Source organism: Pantherophis guttatus, chromosome 2 (genome assembly GCF_059756535.1).
Source record: "Pantherophis guttatus breed Tessera chromosome 2, ASM5975653v1, whole genome shotgun sequence".
Classification (NCBI taxonomy): Eukaryota; Metazoa; Chordata; class Lepidosauria; order Squamata; family Colubridae; genus Pantherophis; species Pantherophis guttatus.
In genome coordinates, this window is record NC_142064.1 from 127916019 (window position 1) to 127935688 (window position 19670).

At 44.4% G+C, this 19670-nt stretch overlaps 1 protein-coding gene across 1 annotated transcript in view; it reads left to right on the forward strand.

Annotated features, from left to right (window-relative positions):
- NXPH4 (neurexophilin 4) overlaps positions 1-16035 on the forward strand; it is a 108222-nt gene extending 92187 nt beyond the window's left edge. Inside the window, exon 2 of the mRNA XM_034419252.3 lies at positions 11616-16035. Coding sequence (XP_034275143.2) covers positions 11616-12377 — 762 coding nt within the window. The 3' untranslated portion in view covers positions 12378-16035. The remainder of the gene's footprint in view (positions 1-11615) is intronic.
- The last annotated feature ends 3635 nt before the right edge of the window (positions 16036-19670 follow it).

Consider the following 19670-nt stretch of genomic DNA (forward strand, 5'->3'; position numbering starts at 1 on the left):
TGATCAGAGGTGGGCTTCACATAATTTAACAACCAGTTTGCCCAGAATCGAAAATGTGAGTGCGCATATGACCGCTGCATCAAAAACACGGCAATTGTATAAGATGGGATAGCGCCTGGGCAGACCCAGCTGCTGGCCGTAACTACCGGTTCGCCTGAACCCGTCCGAACTGGCTGAATCCCACCCCTGCTACTGATGTCAGGAACTAGTTTTAAATACCCCCCCTTTTTTTTGTTAGCGGCAAAGAAAGGCCATGGTGGATGCTGGCTTGGCCAGTGATAGCTTAGGGAAGTCTCTTTGAGTTTTTGACCAGAGTTAAGTTAGTGTTCTCCACCTACCCTTGAGAGAGCAGAAAACTCTGCTGGCATGAAATAAGCTGCCCCTATACTGCCTCTCTTGCCTCTGTTTAAAATCCCCAGCAAATGATGCTGTGGTGATTACGTGTGTGCAGTGTGTGATAGCTAAAGATGTTGGTTGATTCTTTTCTCTTTTCGGCACATTATCAGCCAGAGGGAAAAGTACCAGCAATTAAGTCACAGCATTGCAGCAGGAAAGGGATGAGTCTGGCTGCGAGATACTGTCTGTCACCTCTAGGTTCTTTCCTGTAGCCGTCCTACTAAACGTATCCTCGTGTAACCTGAACCGAGTAAAATAAGGTTACAAGTTTATTTAAGGTTCCCCTTTCTTTCATTTCTTTATATAGGTAACAAATGATAACTTCCATACCCTTCCGTGTTCATGCCACAATTATGAGCCATCGTCATGTAGTAGTTTGAATGCAGTATTGCAGGCTAACTCTGCCGACTGCCAGCAGTTCGATTCTGACCGGCTGAAGGTTGACTCAGCCTCCTTAGCTTATACATCGGTAAAATAAGGACCCAGATTGTTGGGAGGGCAATAATATGCTGACTCTGCTTAGAGAGGGTTGTAAAGCACTTTGAAGCGGTATATAAGTTTTAAGTGTTATTGCTATTATGCCATTTCAGCCTGATGCTAAACTGGTAAGGACCATAGAGTTCAACAGTGTACAGTTTATTTATTTATTTATTATTTATTTATTAATTCAATTTGTATGCTGTCCCTCTCCGAAGACTCAGGGCGGCTGCCAGCAGTTCGATTGTCCTGGCTAAGCAACCTAGGGTGATTATGCAATTCTAATAGACTAAATTTGCCAGTTGCCAGTTGCTTTACCATGGAAGATTTAAAATAATAATGACCTTAATATGTTGTGCTATAACACAGGTGTCAAACATGATAGCGTCACGTGACGCATCGCAACATTTTTTGCCTTTGCGGAGCTGGGGTGGGCATGGCCTGTGCGTGATGCATCTGGCCCGCGAGCCGCCAGATTGTCACTTCTGTGCCTTAAGGATAGACGTGCTTGTAGTATGTGTAGGAATTGAATTACACAGTGAGAGGGAAATTCCCATTTTATGGTACAACACAACCAGCTTTTAAAACTCAGATTTAATGCTAAACCTGTGCTTATAAATCACCTGATAGCCTGACAGGTGAATTTTGTGGTGCAATAATGGTGTTCCTCTTTCTGCAAGGTATCGCCTTCTTTCCCAAACCTGTTTAGACTGATTATAGCTGGCTAAACTGCAAATGCCAGGTATAAGTTGCCAAACAACTGCTATTGGCATGGTGGTTTCCTTATTTATAGACTGTTGTTCCCCTAAAAGTTGAAAATTAACCATATATCAATCTGTAAGAGGGTTGAAAGCTGTGGTGAAATCCAAATTTTTTTACTACCGGTTCTGTGGGCCTGGCTTGGTGGGCATGGAGTGGCTTGATGGGTATGGCTTGGTGGCCGTGGCAGGGGAAGGATACTGCAAAATCCCCATTCCCTCCCCACTCCTGGGGGAAGGATATTGCAAAATCTCCATTCCCGCCCTACTCTGGAGCCAGCCAGAGGTGGTATTTGCCGATTCCCCGAACTAATCAAAATTTCCGCTACCAGTTCTCCAAACTGCTCAAAATTTCCGCTACCGGTTCTCCAGAACCTGCTGGATGTCACCCCTGGTTGAAAGCAGATTTGAACATTCATCTCCCTAATCACTATGAAGGTTATGGTGCTAAAACGACTAACTTCTTAACCTGCAACTTCCATGCTGAATGAATGTGATGGGAACTGTAGTCCACACATGGAGAGCATTGGACTGAAGAAAGTTACTAGAGGCTGTTAGCTTTATTCTGAATGCAACTACTGGGAACACATTCTTTTTACTTAAGTGGGTTTTATTTAATAGTAAGCATGCATAACGTTAGTTACATCCAGTTTGCAGAGTAACTCATATCTCTTTACCAGTGGCTGCATACACACATAATCATACAAGCTGCATTCAAAGTAACCTATTTGGGTTACTCTAATCCTACATTTTTCTCCAGAAATGGCTGGCATCCCATAAGCTCTTGTGTATGAGAGTGCTGACAAACTCTTTTCCCTCTTTGCTGGGAAGCTGTAACCATGGCTAGATTGTTGAAGTCAATCCCTGCCTGTGAAGAGAGTTCTGTGCTGCCACCCATAATTCTGCAAAGAAGGTTTCCCTTTTCAACCCCCACTTTTCTCTCTGTCACTTTTTCTTGGAAGATTCTATAGACAAGATGGGGCCAGGATCCAACCTGAGTCGATCACAAGTCATTCCCTAAGGATGGGCTCCAGTCAGGGGTGGGCTTCAAAAATTTTGGCAAGGGATTCTCTGCCTGATTGCTGGGTGGGCGTGGCCATGATAGGCATGGCCTAGTTGGCCTCCTGCACTATGGCCGGGGGGCGTTTTTGCCCTCCCCAGGTTCCAGAGGCTTGGGAGGGTGAAAACGGCCTCTCCATGCTCTGGAGGCCCTCTTGTTTCTGGCCTTCCTGAACTTCCGGTAGACCCGTTTTTCACCACCACCACCCCGAGCCTCCATGCACACCCTGCACTTACCTGCATCCAAAGCAGGCCATGTGGGGACTCCTAGGAGGGGCGGGGTGGGGTGGGCGGGGCGGGGCCAGCCAGAAGTGGGATTTGGGAGTACTCAGACTGCATAGAATCTTAACTAGAGGTTCTCCCAAACTCCCCAGCAGCCCACCCCTGGCTCCAGCCCGAGTTCGAAAGCTTGGAAGACTAAAGCTCCGGTTTATCCTGGGACACGTATATTTGCCTTCATGCGTACAAGATGCCAGTTGATTGGAGTTAGATCCAGAAGCTTAACTGGCTAGATGGAGATAGCTTAACATTACGAATCAATGGATCTATTTGGAGTTAATTTTAATCTTTAGAGATAATAGACTAGGGAGAATTTCAACAGTGCCACCCCTCCCATCCTCCCAGTTAAATGTGTTGTTGTAAGAACATGACTTTACTGTAGTGTGTCGGAGCAAGATTTTCGTTCACGGATAAATTCCTACAGAACAATTGCTCTTCAGAGCTTTCTTTCCCTTCGTTTCACTGAAACAAAGCAGAGAATTTCTTCCTTCACTGGATCAGCTCATCTGTTGAAAATTGCAAAATTTTCTGCATTTGCTTTCCTTTCCCTCCCCAGCGATGATGAAGAAGAGATTGAAAACCCTTAACTACAACGTTATTTTGTAAGGGTGCTTAGAATGTTGACTGCTCTCATTGAGCGAATTTGATACAGGTGGTTCTCGACTTATGACCACAGTTGAGGCCAAAAGTTTGGTTCCTAAGCGAGACATTTCTTAAGTGAGTTTTGCCCCATTTAACAACCTTTCTTGCCAAAGTTGTTAAGCAAATTGCTGCAGTTGTTAAGCCATTAACACGATTGTTAAGTGAATTTGGCTTCCTCATTGAGTTTGCTTGTTAGAAATTTGCAAAAGGGGATCACATGATCCCGGGACATTGGAACCGTCATATGAACCAGTTGCCAAGCATCCGAATTTTGATCATGTAACCGGGGGGGATGCTGCAGTGGTTATAAATGTGAAAAATGATCAGAACTCATTTTTTTCACCGCCGTTGCAACTTCGAAAGGTCACTAAACAAATGGTTGTAAGTCGAGGACTACCTGTAACACCACATATTTAACTCATCATACTTCAGATGTCAACACAAAACATCATGGGCATTTGAATAGCAATAGCACTTAGACTTCACAGTGCTTTCCAACCCTCTAAGCAGTTTACAGAGTCAGCCTATTGCCCCCAATCAGGGTGGATTTGATTTAAATCGAGTTGATTTAAATCACAATTTAAATCATGATTTAAATCACTAGTAAAAAGGCTTGATTTAAATCAACTCGATTTAAATCATAATTTTTAAAGAGCAACTGTCATCTCTGCTATTCCTTTGACCCACTGTTGACTCACCGATAGTCCCAGTGTTGCAGAATATACAGCCTCATGCTACATAACTAAGCTCCATTTCATGCTGAATAAACTAAATTATTTATGTATCTTAAATAGAAAACTATCTTACGATGGATTTTTACCCCAAAAGTTTTTTATTAAAATAAATTTGATAAAAATCAAAAAAATCTGATTTAAATCAAAAAAATCCAATTTAAATAAAAAAAATCCAATTTAAATTTTAAAAAAATCTGATTTTTTTTTATTTTTTTAAAAAAATCATTGATTTTTATCCACCCTGCCTCCAATCATCTGGATCCTCATTTTACCAACCTTGGAAGGATGGAACTTGCTGAATCAATCTTCAGCCGGTTAGGATTGAACTCCTGGCAGTCGGCAGAATTAGCCTGCAATACTCCATCCCAACCATTGCGCCACCATGGAATAGTCACATCATCATTGTGTGTTGCCTTTTTGCTGTTATAAGAGTTTGCTGTGGACACCACTGGAAACTCAGGCTCTGGGGGGGAGGGCAGGAAGTTTCTGCATTTCAAAGAATGTGTGGTTTTTGTTTTCTAGCCAAAGTGTGAAAGCAAGGAGGGCAAATTAAATACAAATTTGAAACTCCAGAGCGATCCTGCTCTATTTCTGGAAGAGGATTAAATGGTGAAAAAAAGCAGTGTTCAGAATGAGGATCTCTTCCTCTGTTGGCAGCTCCAGACCAGGATATTTTAGCTTGGCATTTTAAGCGCATTAGGCTGCAATGTAAGTTAAAATGAAATCTCCCATGGGTCAGGGGTTAATTCGGAGCCCTTTCACCCAAGGTTGCATTGCCCCAGTTAAAGTGGGAGCAACATCCACTGTATCTCTTCCAAACGGTTTGCTAATTACAAGGAGACAGTAGCAAATCATTATGGAATATTATGCCTTTTTTCTCATGCCTGAATGATTCATTCATTGCTTTTTTCTTCTGTCTGGCAGAGCAATGGGATTTTAATTTTATCTTGCATCAAGTAGGAGAAAATGTGGTGATGGTTGAATAAACTTACTTGGATGGAAGCGGCAGAAATACTGTCCTATCCTTCTCCTTCAAACCCCAGAGTTGGGAGTAATAATGAAATAGATACATACGCACACAAACATACAAGGACAAGACTGGGCTTTTAACACAGCTGAATCCAGTTGCTTGATATGCAGAGAATATATGATGTGTTAGTTTTGTGCATCATTACAGTTAGTGTAGAAGTGGGGAGTAAGCAATAGATCCAGGACTGAAGGCCCATAGATCAGTGGTGAGATTCAATTTTTTTTACTTCCAGTTCTGTGGGCGTAGCTTGGTGGGCAGGGCATGGCTTGGTGGGCGTGTCAGGGGAAGGATACTGTGAAATCTCCATTCCTGCCCCACTCCAGGGGAAGGTTACTGCAAAATTGCCATTTCCTCCTGATCAGCTGGGACTCGGGAGGCAGAGAATAGATTGGGGTGGGGCCAGTCTGAGGTGGTATTTACCGGTTCTCCAAACTACTCAAAATTTCCGCTACCAGTTCTCCAGAACTGGTCAGAACCTGCTGAATACCACCTCTGCCATAGATGTTTCTGCATTAAGAATATTAGATTCTTTTTCTCATTTCTGTCAGGGAAGAAAAGGAAAGGAAGACATTAAGTACTTTGTCAAGTTGTTTGGTGCACTCTGGAAGTGAACTCAACTCATTAGTGTCCCCCTCATTAATATGTGCACTGGAATGCCTACAAATTTTGTGTGTCTCCAAATTTTTATGAGACTCTCCAATCAAGAGGCTTGATAGCCAAGTAAGATGCAGGATGAGATGCACGCCATTTAAATGATAATTTTCACACAACTTCTTTTTAAAAGTTCTAAAAGGATGGCAGGGAGTGGACTTCACGTTTGAATACTCGGGAAATTAATATCGACTAAAACTGACCGGATATAGCCCAGGGGTGGGATTCAGCCAGTTCGGACCGATTCAGGAGAACCGGATGCTAATTTTACATATGGTTCGCCAAACCGGTAGTTGCAAGGACTGGCTGCCTCCCCCCACCCCTCCCCTCCCAGGAGTCTCCATGCAGCCCATTTTGGATGCCAGGTAAGTGTAGGGCCCGCATGGAGGCTCTGGGAGGTTGAAAAACGCCTCCCGGAAGTCTGGGAACAGGCCCGTTTCTGGCCTCCAGAGGGCCTCAGGAGCCTGGGGGAGGCCGTTTTTGCCCTCCCGGAGACTCAAGGAAAGCCTCCGGAGCCTGGGGAGGGCAAAAATGCCCCCCCCGTGGTGCAAGAGTAGGCCACACCCACCATGGCCACGCTCATCCAGCAATGGGGCAGAGAACCGGTTGCTAAAATTTTTGAATCCCACCCCTGATCTAGCCATACCTAAATAAAACATACTGAGAATGCCTACTGTGAATGAACACCTCCATCATTTGCTTTTAAGGAATCATTTTTAAAAGTAGTGGGGTGGATGAGGGGGGGAGGAAGTTGTTCTTTTAAAAACTTTATATGCTGATAGGCGAGTTGTTCTGATCTTTGGGATGAACCACACTTGATGGTAAACAAAATGGTGGATTTAGACATTCACTCATTTTATCTCCTAGTTCAGAAGTGGCCAGTGTTGCCCTTATGGGCTGATTTAACCAGGTTTTGCACCAGAGTTGGCCTTGGCCCTTCCATTTTCCTCACTGCTTGGGCCTTAAGCTGGCAAAGTTCCCTGCAGATTCAGTCTTTGCTTTTCACTGCTCTTGCCTTTGTTTTAATGAGTGTCCCAGCATGTGCTCCCTGTAGTTGTGAATAGCGCTGTCTCTTGTTACTCCTCTCCACCTGCTTAATCAGGACAGCTACACAGCCTTGTTCATACTGAGGATTATAGGATTGAGACGGCTCCTCCTTGAGGCTTCCTTCCTCAGGGTGGACTTGGTGGCCCAGAAAACACGGACTGATTTGTTGTTCTATCAGATCAAGGAAAGCAAGCGAGGGTGGGGGCATTTGTCAAGGTTTTGCTGCCCCTCACCATTCTGTCCTGTTCTCTCTATCCTCATCCTAATCGGGAAAAGATGCGGGGACAGCATGCATGTTTTTCCTCCCCTGGGTGAAGCATAGATAGTCTTCGACTTACAACCATTCATTGAATGACTGAACTTTCGTCCACACTCCAACCTACCCTTTGTGGGAAAGGTTGTAGAGAAAGTGGTGGCACATCAGCTTCTGTGGTCATTGGAGGAAACGGATTATCTAGACCCTTTTCAGTCTGGCTTCAGGCCTGGCTACAGCACGGAAACTGCTTTGGTCACCCTGATGGATGATCTCTGGCGAGCTTGAGATGGGGGTCATTCCTCCATCTTGGTGCTACTTGACCTCTCAGCAGCTTTCGATACCATTGACCATGGTATCCTTCTGGGATGACTAAGGGAGCTGGGAGTGGGAGGCACCGTGTTACAGTGGTTCTCCTCCTATCTCTCTGGTTGATCACAGTCAGTATTGGTAGGAGAACAGAGGTCGACCCCTAGGCCCCTCATTTGCGGGGTGCCTCAGGCCTCGGTCCTCTCTCCCCTCCTATTTAACATCTACATGAAGCCGCTGGGTGAGATCATCTGACGATACGGGGTGAGGTAGCAGCAATACGCTGATGATATCCAGCTGTATATCTCTACCCCGCGTCAATTCAGTGATGCGGTGGATGTGATGGGCTGGTGCCTGGAGGCTGTGAGGGTCTGGATGGGAGTCAACAGGCTCAGACTTAACCCAGACAAGACCGAGTGACTGTGGGTATTGCCTCCTAAAGACTATGTTGATTGTCCATCCTTGGTTCTGGGTGGGGAGAAATTGTCCCCCTCAGAACGGGTTCGCAATTTGGGTGTCCTCCTAGACTCACAGCTAAGATTAGAGCAACATCTGACAGCTGTGGCTAGGGGGACCTTTGCACAGGTTCACCTGGTGCACCAATTGTGACCCTATTTGGATCGGGAGGCTCTCCTCATGGTCACTCATGCCCTTGTCACCTCACGGTTAGATTATTGCAATGCGCTGTACATGGGACTATCCTTGAAAAGTGTTCGGAGAATATAGTTGGTCCAGAATGCAGCCGCGCAAGCTGTCGTGGGTGCACCTAGGTACATCCACATTACACCAATTCTCCGCGAGCTGCACTGGCTCCCTATTGGTCTCCAGTCACAATTCAAGGTGTTGGTTATTACCTTTAAAGCCCTACATGGCTCAGGGCCAGGGTACCGCATACTCCCAACGACCAGTAAGATCCCACAGAGTTGGTCTCCTCCGGGTCCCGTCAGCTAAACAATGCCGGCTGGCGGGCCCGCGGGGGAGGGCCTTCTCTGTGGCTGCCCCAGCTCTCTGAAACCAGTTACCTCCTGAGGTCCGGACCATCCCCACCCTATTGGCCTTCCGAAAAGCAGTGAAGACCTGGCTTTTCCGGCAGGCCTGGTGCCGTTGATCTCGCTCTTGTGATCCGGCGAGATCTGGCCATGAATGGTGTGAATGAGTTTTAATGTTTTTAATGTTTTTAATTTTTAAATGTTTGTTATAATGATTTTAAATGCATTGTGAGCCACCCTGAGTCTTCGGAGAGGGGCAGCATACAAATTGAATTTATTATTATTATTATTATTATTATTATTATTATTATTATTATTATTATTATTATTATTATGTGACCATTCAAAGTTACAAAGGCACTGAAAAAAGTGACTTATGACCATTTTTCTGTGATGGCGCAGGGGTTAGAATGCAGTATTGAAGGCTACTTCTGCTGACTGCCAGCTGCCTGCAATTTGGCAGTTCAATTCTCACTGGCTCAAGATTAACTCAGCCTTCCACCCTGTACTGACCCAACTCCCCAAACACAACAAACCCTCTGACAAACCACAGCAGTTCACTTAACAACAGTGGCAAGAAAGGTCGAAAAATGGGGCCAAATGTCTGACTTAACAACAGAAATGTTGGGCTCAATTGTGGTCGTAAGTCGAGGACTACCTCTACTTCCTCCCAGCCATTAAGGATTGAGGACAATGGCATAGACATAGAATGACAATTGTTAGTTGTCCCACCTTCTATAACTTTGCCAGATCAAGAGTGGATTTTCTACCAAGGCTGAGCTGAACTGGGCATTTGGTACATAAGCTGAGCCTTGGCTCTAGTCTCAGGAAAGTTCTGGGAAATAGACATCTGTGTCCCAGGCTTGAATCACTTTCTGTTTCTCCTAGGTCCATGATGGCGAACCTATGGCACGCATGCCCAAAGTGGCACACGAAGACATGACGCCTAGCACACGCAGCCTTGCCATTTTGTGTTCCGGATTTCTGGCATGCATGCCCATGTGACAATCAGCTGTCCGCAGGCGTGGCAGTGCCAAAAACCGGTGTAGGCATGCGTGCTAACCAGCTGATTGTTGGGTGCACCAGCCAGCTGATTGCCAGGCACGCATGCACGCTAGAACCCTGAAATTTGGCTTTTCTGGAGCACGGCCCTGATGAGCACGCACATGCACATGTGACATTTCCGTGCAACCTTTTCGGCACAGAGTTCACCATCACTGACCTCGGTTTTGATTGTGAGTTCTTGAGATGTATAGTTGGTCCTAAGAAGTCTCTCTCTGTACCATCATTCAGGACTTGCTATATTTCCCTCACTGCTATTTTCAGGTTTCTTTTCAGCTGGAGGAAGGTTCCATTAAAAAAATCACAAAACAGTATTGCAGTCCCAGCTTTATCTACCCTACCTGTGAGCCTGTGGTTGCCACCTGTGTTTGAAAGTCTAGATCCCCACCACCACCACCACCACACTGGTCATCTCACCAGACTTTCCACTTGGAAGGAATCATTCGCCTCTCCATGCCAGCAAAAGCTGCTGCTGTTGTGATGGCGCCATGCCTGCAAATCAAATAATTCTGCTGTTGGGCAAAGAAATACCATTCATCCATCATGGGATGTCAGCCAGCTGTTGTGTTGGCAAAAAAAAATGGGGGGCAGGGTGAGAGAAGGAGATGACAAATTCTATGAAACAAACTGAGCTGGAATGCAAATGAAAAAGGCAAGGGGGAGTTGGAAAAACAGAAGAAGATGCCCCCGAAAATGCAAAAAGCCACGGTACTATAAGAATTGATTGCAGCAAATCTAAGCTGCTGGGCTTAGCTAGCCTGCTGGTTCATTTAGCTTGGACTCCAGAATTGTGGCAGAATTGGGTGCTTCTGAGAAATGATTAGGAGAAACAGAAGCTGTTTACCGTTAGTGGCTTGTTCCCAATGTCCTACATGTTGGTGTCCATCTAGCCTAATGGCCACTCACATATGACGATATTCTGTTATTCTTTTGAATTTAACTTAATTTAATTTTGAATTTATGGAGCCATGGTGGCGCAGTGGTTAGAATGCAGTATTGCAGGCTAATTCTGCCGATTTCCAGCCGTTTGATTCTCACCGGCTCAAGGTTGACTCAGCCCTCCATCCTTCCGAGGTCTGTAAAATGAGGACTTAGATTGTTGGGGGCAATAGGCTGACTCTGTAAACCGCTTAGAGAGGGCTGTAAAGCACTGCGAAGCAGTATATAAGTCTAAGTGCTATTGCTGTTGTTATTAACCGCTGTATTGTAGTAGGTATGAGTGCCATGAAAACTACTCAGCAGCCTTAAGCATAATGGTATTTTATCTAATGGAGGTCACATTAAAACGTGGCTTCTCATGGACCTTATTTATCACTATGGTTTTGGCAACCCTTCTCTGATGGTCCAAAAGCATGCGGTGTGGATAAATATATACACACATTTGTTGTTGTGAAGTTTGATCCAGTTTTTAATTTGCGGTTGTAGGGCGTGTTTGTGGAGTTTTGGAATCTTTGTTACCAAACTTCAGAATCAATATTTTCTCATAGTGTATTCTCTTTTCCTAATCCACACCCTTCCAAGTTTATTGAACTGGTTGAAAAATCAAAGTTGGATCGCAACACACCTGAGGAACGTTACTTTGGGAACATTAGCCTGGAGTGAGTCAGAGCATTGCAACCTCCCATTGAGATACTAATATAATATGTCACATACTTTAAATCAGATTTCCCCAATTTGATGACCTTCAGGTGTATTAGACTGAAGTTCCTATAACCCTCATTCCACATACTTGTTGGCCCCAAGGTTATGAATGATGGTTGATTTTATTCAATGCGTTTGGAAAGTGCTATGATGAAAGGCAGCTCTTTATAGATTTCTGTATGACTTGCACTCAGCATGATTCAGGCAGGGTGTATCATATGGATAACTGAAGAATCGCATGATAGTACTCATGATCTAATATAACCTCCTTTGTTTACTCTTTGATAGGTTGTATGCGCCGAGGGCCATGTAACCAAGACCTATCTTGAGATGAGTCCTTCAAGTGTCTTGAAGACTGGACCATATGGTAGCTCTTTCAAACCCCACTCACTCAGCCCTGGCCGGATATTTTCCAATGAGCCATCCAAAGCCAAGCTGGACCCTTTTGGTGGTGCACTGAGCCCTTGGGACTGGACCAAGAATCAGACAGCCATGGAGCACTTCAATCAGCGAGCCAAAAGGAAGCCCTCAATGAAGGCCGGTCGTACCAAGAAGATTTTTGGATGGGGGGACTTTTATTTCAACATCAAGACCTTGAAGTTTAGCCTCCTTGTGACAGGCAAGATTGTGGATCACATCAATGGTACCTTCAGTGTCTATTTCCGACACAACTCCTCCAGCCTGGGCAACGTCTCCGTGAGCATTGTGCCACCCACCAAAGTTGTAGAATTTGACGTGTTGGTGCCTCCTATCCCCACCCAACATCTCCATCCCCAGCAGTCCACCTTAGCTGAGCCGAAGGAATCCAAGACCTTCAATTGTCATGTGGAGTATGAGAAGACCAACCGGGCACGCAAGAATAAGCCCTGCCTGTATGATCCATCCAAGATCTGTTTCACTGAGCATACACAGAGCCATGCAGCCTGGCTCTGTGCTAAACCGTTTAAGGTCATCTGCATTTTCATCTCATTCTTCAGCATTGATTACAAGCTGGTTCAGAAAGTCTGTCCGGACTATAACTTCCAGAATGAGAATCCCTACTTTGGCTGATGGGTGGACTGGGCCTTTGAGGGATGGGGATGTGGGGATGAAATAAGTTGTGATTTTTATCAAGCAGAGAGTCAGAACTTTGGATGACCGGGGAAGAAATATACGAACTCCCTACCATGCTTGATAGGACAAAAACAGCTGGTTTGGTTTAGGAACTGGATCTTGTTCCATCAGACATTCCACTTCCAGTAGCCAGTGAATTTCCCAGGACGTTAGGAAGATGAAGAGTGGCCAGAGGGACAATATTGTTTTCACAACTCATTCATCCCCTTTCTGATGCCATTTGTGAGCATCTCATGGGGATTCCCTGCAAGATGAAGAAATAGCTTGCTGTGGCTGTATCTCTTTTGTGCATACATAACCCCTGCTGCTTTGGTAGGGTTCTTACACTGACTACACATCCCTCAGGATCATACCTCCCAGATGGAATGTGAAGGTTTAGGTAGCAGTGACAGATATCTCTCTTCCTCAGGCTAAGTCAGACATCATCCAGCTGAGTTCTCCTCGGAATTCCCATTGGCCTAATTGAGGGTGGGGAAATAGAATATTAACCAAGGGCGCTAATTCAGGTCTCATCGGATAACACAGAAGAGCAAATGTCAGCAGGGTTGAGGGACACTTGTCTAGGGTGGGAAGTCAGCTGCATGAGCTTTTCTGTTCCAATAAGAAGAGATGAAATGTGGAGGTAGCATCATATGAAATATGGAAATCTCTATCAAGTGGAATTAAAGAGCGTACTTGAGATGTGAGTGAGATCATAGCATATGGCATATACCTGAGCAGAGCAGAAAAAATAGGAAATATGTAAGATAGTATGTTGATGCAGTCAGGACAGTATTGATTGTGTCAGTGTGTGTGTGTGTGAGAGAGAGAGAGAGACAGAGGTGGGGGAGAGGGAGAAAGAGAGAGAGAAAGTAGAACCATGACATCCAAACCATGTGTAAGACAGTGATTGAAATTAATCAAAAATAAGTATATGTGTGCAAAACCTAGAGCATGTATGTATAGAAATTTGTGTCCCATTAGGCACCTATTTGTCACCTTAGTGACATGTGCCCATAAGATCTTTTTGTATGAGTAGATAAGGAGAAACATATAGTATGGGTTGAATTAGGTCTGCAAATTTGCAGTGATTGATTCAGCAGATCACTTCACTAGATCCTTGATCACAGATTAAAAGTTGATTGGCAGGCCCAAGATTGAAAGGATGTAACCGGGACGAGCGTAGCAAGTTGTTTCTTCCACTGGATTGGTTGTCTCTCCAATTTTCCTCCTAAATGAACTGACTTTGGATTTAATTTAGCAGAATAACAGAGTTGGAAGGGACCTTGGAGGTCTTCTAGTCCAACCCCCTGCTCAGGCAGGAAACCCTATAACATTTTAGTCAAATGGTTGCCCTATCTCACAACTTCTGGAGGCAAATTGTTCCACTGTGGAACAATTGGGTTTTCTTTATAGCAGGCAGAGTCCAGTGCAGATAGGATTGGGAGTGCTTACCTTTAAGTGGCAGCTGTCTTTTAAATGTAGATTCTCCACCACATATGAGATTGGAGCTTGCTCAGACTCAAAGGCATTTTTGGCTCTGGTGGGCTGCCATATAGTTAGAGATGCTCTGTATTAGGGAAGCAATAAAGAGGCTTTTCAGAGCAACAAATAATTATATTTGCTTATTAAATTGCAACCGCCCTCTTGTTTAACAGAAGTCCAGGACATCCCTTCAATAGGCGCAAATAATATTTTTTACAATTGGAGCAATGTTTCAGCAATTTAGTAATTCCCAAGATGCAGGTTGGGTACTGACTATATCATTAATACCAATGTTCCTGATACCAGTTTTCACTTAGTCTTAAGGGATGGAAAGGCTATTTTCTTAGAAAACATTCAACAGGATTGGGTGGTTGTGTTATATAAAGCAGGTCATTGGGTTAAACCAGAATATGATTTATTTTGTTTGACATACTGTATTCTGTAAACTTACAGACTAAGCTTTGTTAATTTAGGTTTAATTTAGGTTTAGTTTATAATGCAAGCCTTACCAGAAAATGATTGCTCTCCGCAACTCTGACAAAAAAGACCAAAAGAAAATTTAAAAATAAAACCATTAGTTACTCCCCTTCTACTTCTTCCCTTGCTCAACACATGACTGAAAGGAGCTTTATTTTTCTTGGAAGAGTTATTCTAAAAGCAATTTATTATATTTCTGCTCTGTTACTTTGTGGCATAGAATGGTATGGAGGCTTAAAAAGAATATATGGGAGACTTTTTTGGATTATCTGGTATTCGAGCAGCTGGATGACTAGATTATATTCTGGCTACTTCCAGTTCTTTGATGTTGAATTTTCTTTATATTTCTTATTGCTTATCGGTTGCTCTTCTTGAAACAATTACAAAAACCAGTTCTGGAGGTGTCTAAAGGCCAGATTTTGTAAATCAACAGAGAAAGGATAAGTTTGTGTTTTGACAACATTATCTTCTGCTATACTAAAAAAACATACCACTATTTTTAAAAGAACAAGTACGGAATATCACATGTTTTCTGAATAGGAAGAGTAGGTGAGAAATCACATGCTTGATTTCTCACCTATTCCGCTCCTACATCAAACATTTCTTGCCTTTATAAATCTAGCTCATCAAAAAGAAGAGACATACTTAACCTTTTCCTGACATCTAATCTGAATGCAGAATTTGGATTGGTTCATTTGGTTTCGCTGAAGTAGAATAATATCCAAGCATTTAATTATTTCCCCAAATTCCAAAATAAGTGCAGTCCCAGGAGTACATGATATTCCTAAATGTGTAGTTCAGCTACAGGAGTTAAAACACTAGAAATTATTTGCTGTTCAAATGTCCAGATCAAACCTAGCAACCTGACCTGGTTTCTTGGAGGATGACTTGCGTTTTAACTTGCACCTTTAGCAAAGACAGTTTTGGCCTAGAAAAAATTACTTTGCCTTCACCTAACCCGGGTGTCAGCAACCCGTGGCTCCGGAGCCGCATGTGGCTCTTTGGACCCTCTGCTGCGGCTCCCTGTCCCATTACTCGCTGGCCCCACCCCCTTGTCCTCCCCTCCCAGTCACTCCTCACCTGGCCTTGGAAATCCGAGAGATACAGAGAGAGAGGGGAGAGTGGAAGGGAGAAAGATACAGAGAGGGGAAGATATAGAGGGGGGGGGGAGAGAGAGACATAGAGAGATACAGAGAGGGGGGAGAGAAAGAGAGAAAATGTTTTTGTGGTTCCCGGTGTTCTTTAACAACTGGTTCTCTGCCCTAATGACTGGCTGGGTAGGCGTGGCTAGGGGAGTCATGTGACTGGGTGGGAGTGAGTGACGTGGAGTTGCCCATGCCCACCCAGATTTTGTGGCTCTCGGTATTTTTTTTCCTGTGGGAAATGAGTCCAAATGGCTCTTTGAGTGTTTAAGGTTGCAGACCCCTGACCTAAACATATATATTTATTTCCACAAGTGAAACATTTGTGATACAACAGTGGTTAGGCAAGTTCTATCTATCATGTCAGGTTCAGAAATGAGGAATTACAAACTCCTATTAACAACAGGTGTCGAATCCGCAGACGCTGTAACTTCCTGTTTAGGACTGATATCTTGGAAAGCTTTGTGCGTGTTGTTTACAAATAAAGAAAAGATGCGAAGAAAATGAATACATTAGAAATCATGGAATCAAATGTTTATCCCAAATGTTTATCTCAATGGTGAATCATCAAACCTACATTGGTTTTAGTGCACAATTATACTGCTAGCTACATCAAAGTTAAAACAGAATTGCAAACAGCCAAAACTCTGTGAGAGATTGCCTCTCAGCTATTATATTTGGTGCGTCATACACACTGCCATGAAAGGCAACTACCCTTATCTGAGAGAATCGTGCAGGTGGTTGTGTCCATCACTGACTGCAATAGCATTTGACATTAAACAAACAGGATTAGGCGAGTTTATGGATGAATCTGCCTAATTCCACCTAAGGTTTCCCAGTCATTTTATATAAAGGACACAATTTCCTTTTACCGTATCTGAATTCCAAATGCAGGCTTTAGTTCATTCACTGAAGGTATTCCAAGAATGCACATGTATGTTTTAGATTTCAGACTTTATGGGGTAGCCATCACAAATCATTCAAAATAGTCCTGTTATTTTTATTTCTCAAAGTTGTATGCCACCCATTTTGCCAAGGGCAACTCTAGGCAGGCTATAGACTGAATAAAATGTACTATAAAACAGTACAAGAATAAATCATAACTTTAAAATTAAGTTAAAAGAGTCATGTTATGCTAGGTTAGAATGCGGATTAGATTAGCAGGCTAATTCTGCTGACTGCCAGCAGTTCGATCCTGTCCTTCTGAGGTTGGTAAAATGAGCACCCAGATTGTCAGAAGCAACATGCTGACTTGTAAACCTCTTGGAGAGGGCTGTGAAGCAGTATATAAGTCTAAGTTGGGTGTCAGCAACCTGTAGTTCTGGAGCTGCATGTGGCTCTTTGGGCCCTCTGCTGCGGCTCCCTGTCCCATCACTGGCTTGCCCTCCCCTCCCAGTCACTCCTTGCCTGGCCTTGGAAATCCGAGAGATATAGAGAGGGGAAGAGAGAGATACAGTGGGAGGGAGAGAAAGAGACATAGAGAGATACCGTGTGGGGGGGGGGGTGAGAGAGAGAGAGAAGGGTTTTGTGGTTCCCGGTGTTTTTTAACAACTGGTTCTCTGCCCTAATGACCAGCTGGGTAGGCGTGGCTAGGGGAGTCATGTGACTGGGTGGGAGTGAGTGACGTGGAGTTGCCCATGCCCACTCAGGTTTTGTGGCTCTTGGTATTTTTTTTTTTTTTTTCATGGGAAACGGGTCCAAATGGCTCTTTGGGTGTTTTAAGGTTGCAGACCCCTGGTCTAAGTGCTATTGCTATTAGGCACTCCATGATATTGGGTACTAAGAAACTATGAATGATGATTCTCCAATGTAGATTGGAGCTAAGCAGCCACCTGGCTACACTGGAACATGTCATATCATCATATAACCTCGCCAGGGGGAGCAGACAAAATTGATATTGGCTCTCTAAAGGGCCCTGCTAAGGCTCCTAAATCCAGAAAGATGCTCAGTTATGCAGAATGCTGATGGTGCACCAAGAATATAGCTATGATCTCTTTAAACAAAGACAAGAACTGGATCTAGGACTGCATGAATATCACATATGCATCTCTTGCGTTAAGCTATGGCACAAACTGTGGCTCCGAACGCTATTTTCAGCTTGAAAGAACCATAAGCCCTTAGTTGGCAAGGTAGCCAAACTTGGAAACAGGCCAGCAGTCACTAATACAGCATATATCACTGACTTAAAAATACTTGAGCCGAGGTGGCGCAGTAGTTAGAGTGCAGCACTGCAGACTAATTCAGCTGACAGCTAGCTTCAGTTCGGCAGTTCAAATCTTACCGGCTCAAGGTTGACTCAGCCTTCCAGCCTTCCGAGGTGGATAAAATGAGGACCCAGATTGTTGCAGGCAATAGGCTGACTCTGTAAACCACTTAGAGAGGGTTTAGAAGCGATATATAAGTCTAAATGCTATTGCTATTGCTGCTTGCAAACGCTTTCAGGAAGGAAGCACAAGACTAAGGAAAGAGCTAAACTGACAGTTGGTGGACAAATCAGAACAGCAGCGATGCAATATTGTCCGTGCACTGGGTCATATACAGAAACAAAACCTTTTCTTGGTTGGCCTGTTCCATTCTTGCCTTATTTCTACATCTGGTCTCTTCCTGTCTGCTGCAGCTGATAGCATAAGAAGCATCATTACATAAGCTTTTGCTCTTAAGCTCCCATTACATTGCCTTTAACATCTATTTCATGCCTCAGATCATACCGAGCATCATATGGTGCGCTGCGAGTCTAAATCCTCTTAAGTGATTATTCCAATTGCATCTGTCTGGTTGCTACAACACTCATTTGCGAGACTATTGTGAGCGTGTATTGATGGGTATACGCAGGGGCAAGGATGCGTGTTACACGTCTACTTGTGTGTGAGTGTAGTTAAATGGAACTGCTGGATGAGGTGCACCAGAGAATGTTAAGGATCCCTCAAACAAAAAAAAACCTTGTGATAGTTTTGGCACCCCTCTTAGGGAAGTTGTAAGAGGCTTGTAGAGAATATGGGTCTTTTTGCTGGGAGGACAAGTCAAGAATTGGATATGGAAACGAGCCACAACCTCTTCTGCCTGGGATTAGCAGGAATTCTGTGCCTACAGTACAAATGAGATCAGATTATGAGGAAGTGAGAGTGAACTGTCATTGACTCTCTTGTGGATTCTCTTCCCATTCCATCTTTTGGGACTGTCAGTCATTTTCCGCTGTCATTCTATCTATAAGAGTGTCTGCAGTCCGCAGGCAAGGAACTGGAAGCTGCTGAACCGGGAAAGCTAGCAAGGGGCCGAGTCTGAGCTTTACCAAGGACGGTCACACACACCCTCTGCAAAATATCTCCCATTCCCTTGCCTTGACTGTGCCCTTTGCCTGGATGGGGGACTTCCTCATATTTTTATATATTTAAGTTAAATAAAAAGAGAATAAATGGAAGCCACGGTGTACTGTTTTTATGGGTATACAATAGAGAGACAAGCATACAGCTAAATTGGAAACGGGAAGCTTCCTCACACCAGTTTAGAGCAGGAGTCCCCAACCTTTCAGACTTCAGGGACCACTAAATTCATAATTTTAAATCCCACGGACCACTAATATGATCTGCCTAAAGACCTATTGGGTGGGCGTAGCCAACTTGATGGCCAACTCAATGTCATTCACATGGAGGAGCACCTCGCTGGCCTCTACTCACCCCTCTCCTGCCAGCCACTCCTCGCCTCCCCGCCTGGGCTCCTTAGGGCCCCAACAGGAAGCAGTTGTTGGAGCTAAGCAGCCATCATGAGAAAGAGTTGGCAAAACAGCTGGCTCAGTTCAAATTGGATCTGACCGAGAAGGAGGCTCAGCAGAAGCACCTCACTCAGAACTATGAGCATAGGCTTTCCAAGCAGAGGGAAGGACTGCAGGAGTTCAAGTCCAGGTACCGATGGATGGAGGCTCAGTGGGCTGAGATGGTCAGCCAGTTCCAGGCCATGATGCAGTCCCACTGGAACAAGGCCCTCCGTCTCCTTGCCACCAGCGGCATCTCCCTCCAGCCTTCGCCCAAAGCCCCCCACCAGAAAGCTGAAGCAGACCCAAAGTCAGAATTTCTGCCCCTCTCCAACCCGTACAAAAAGACCCCGAAGGGGGAGACTCTGCAGCAACACAAACATTCATTGCACATATCCA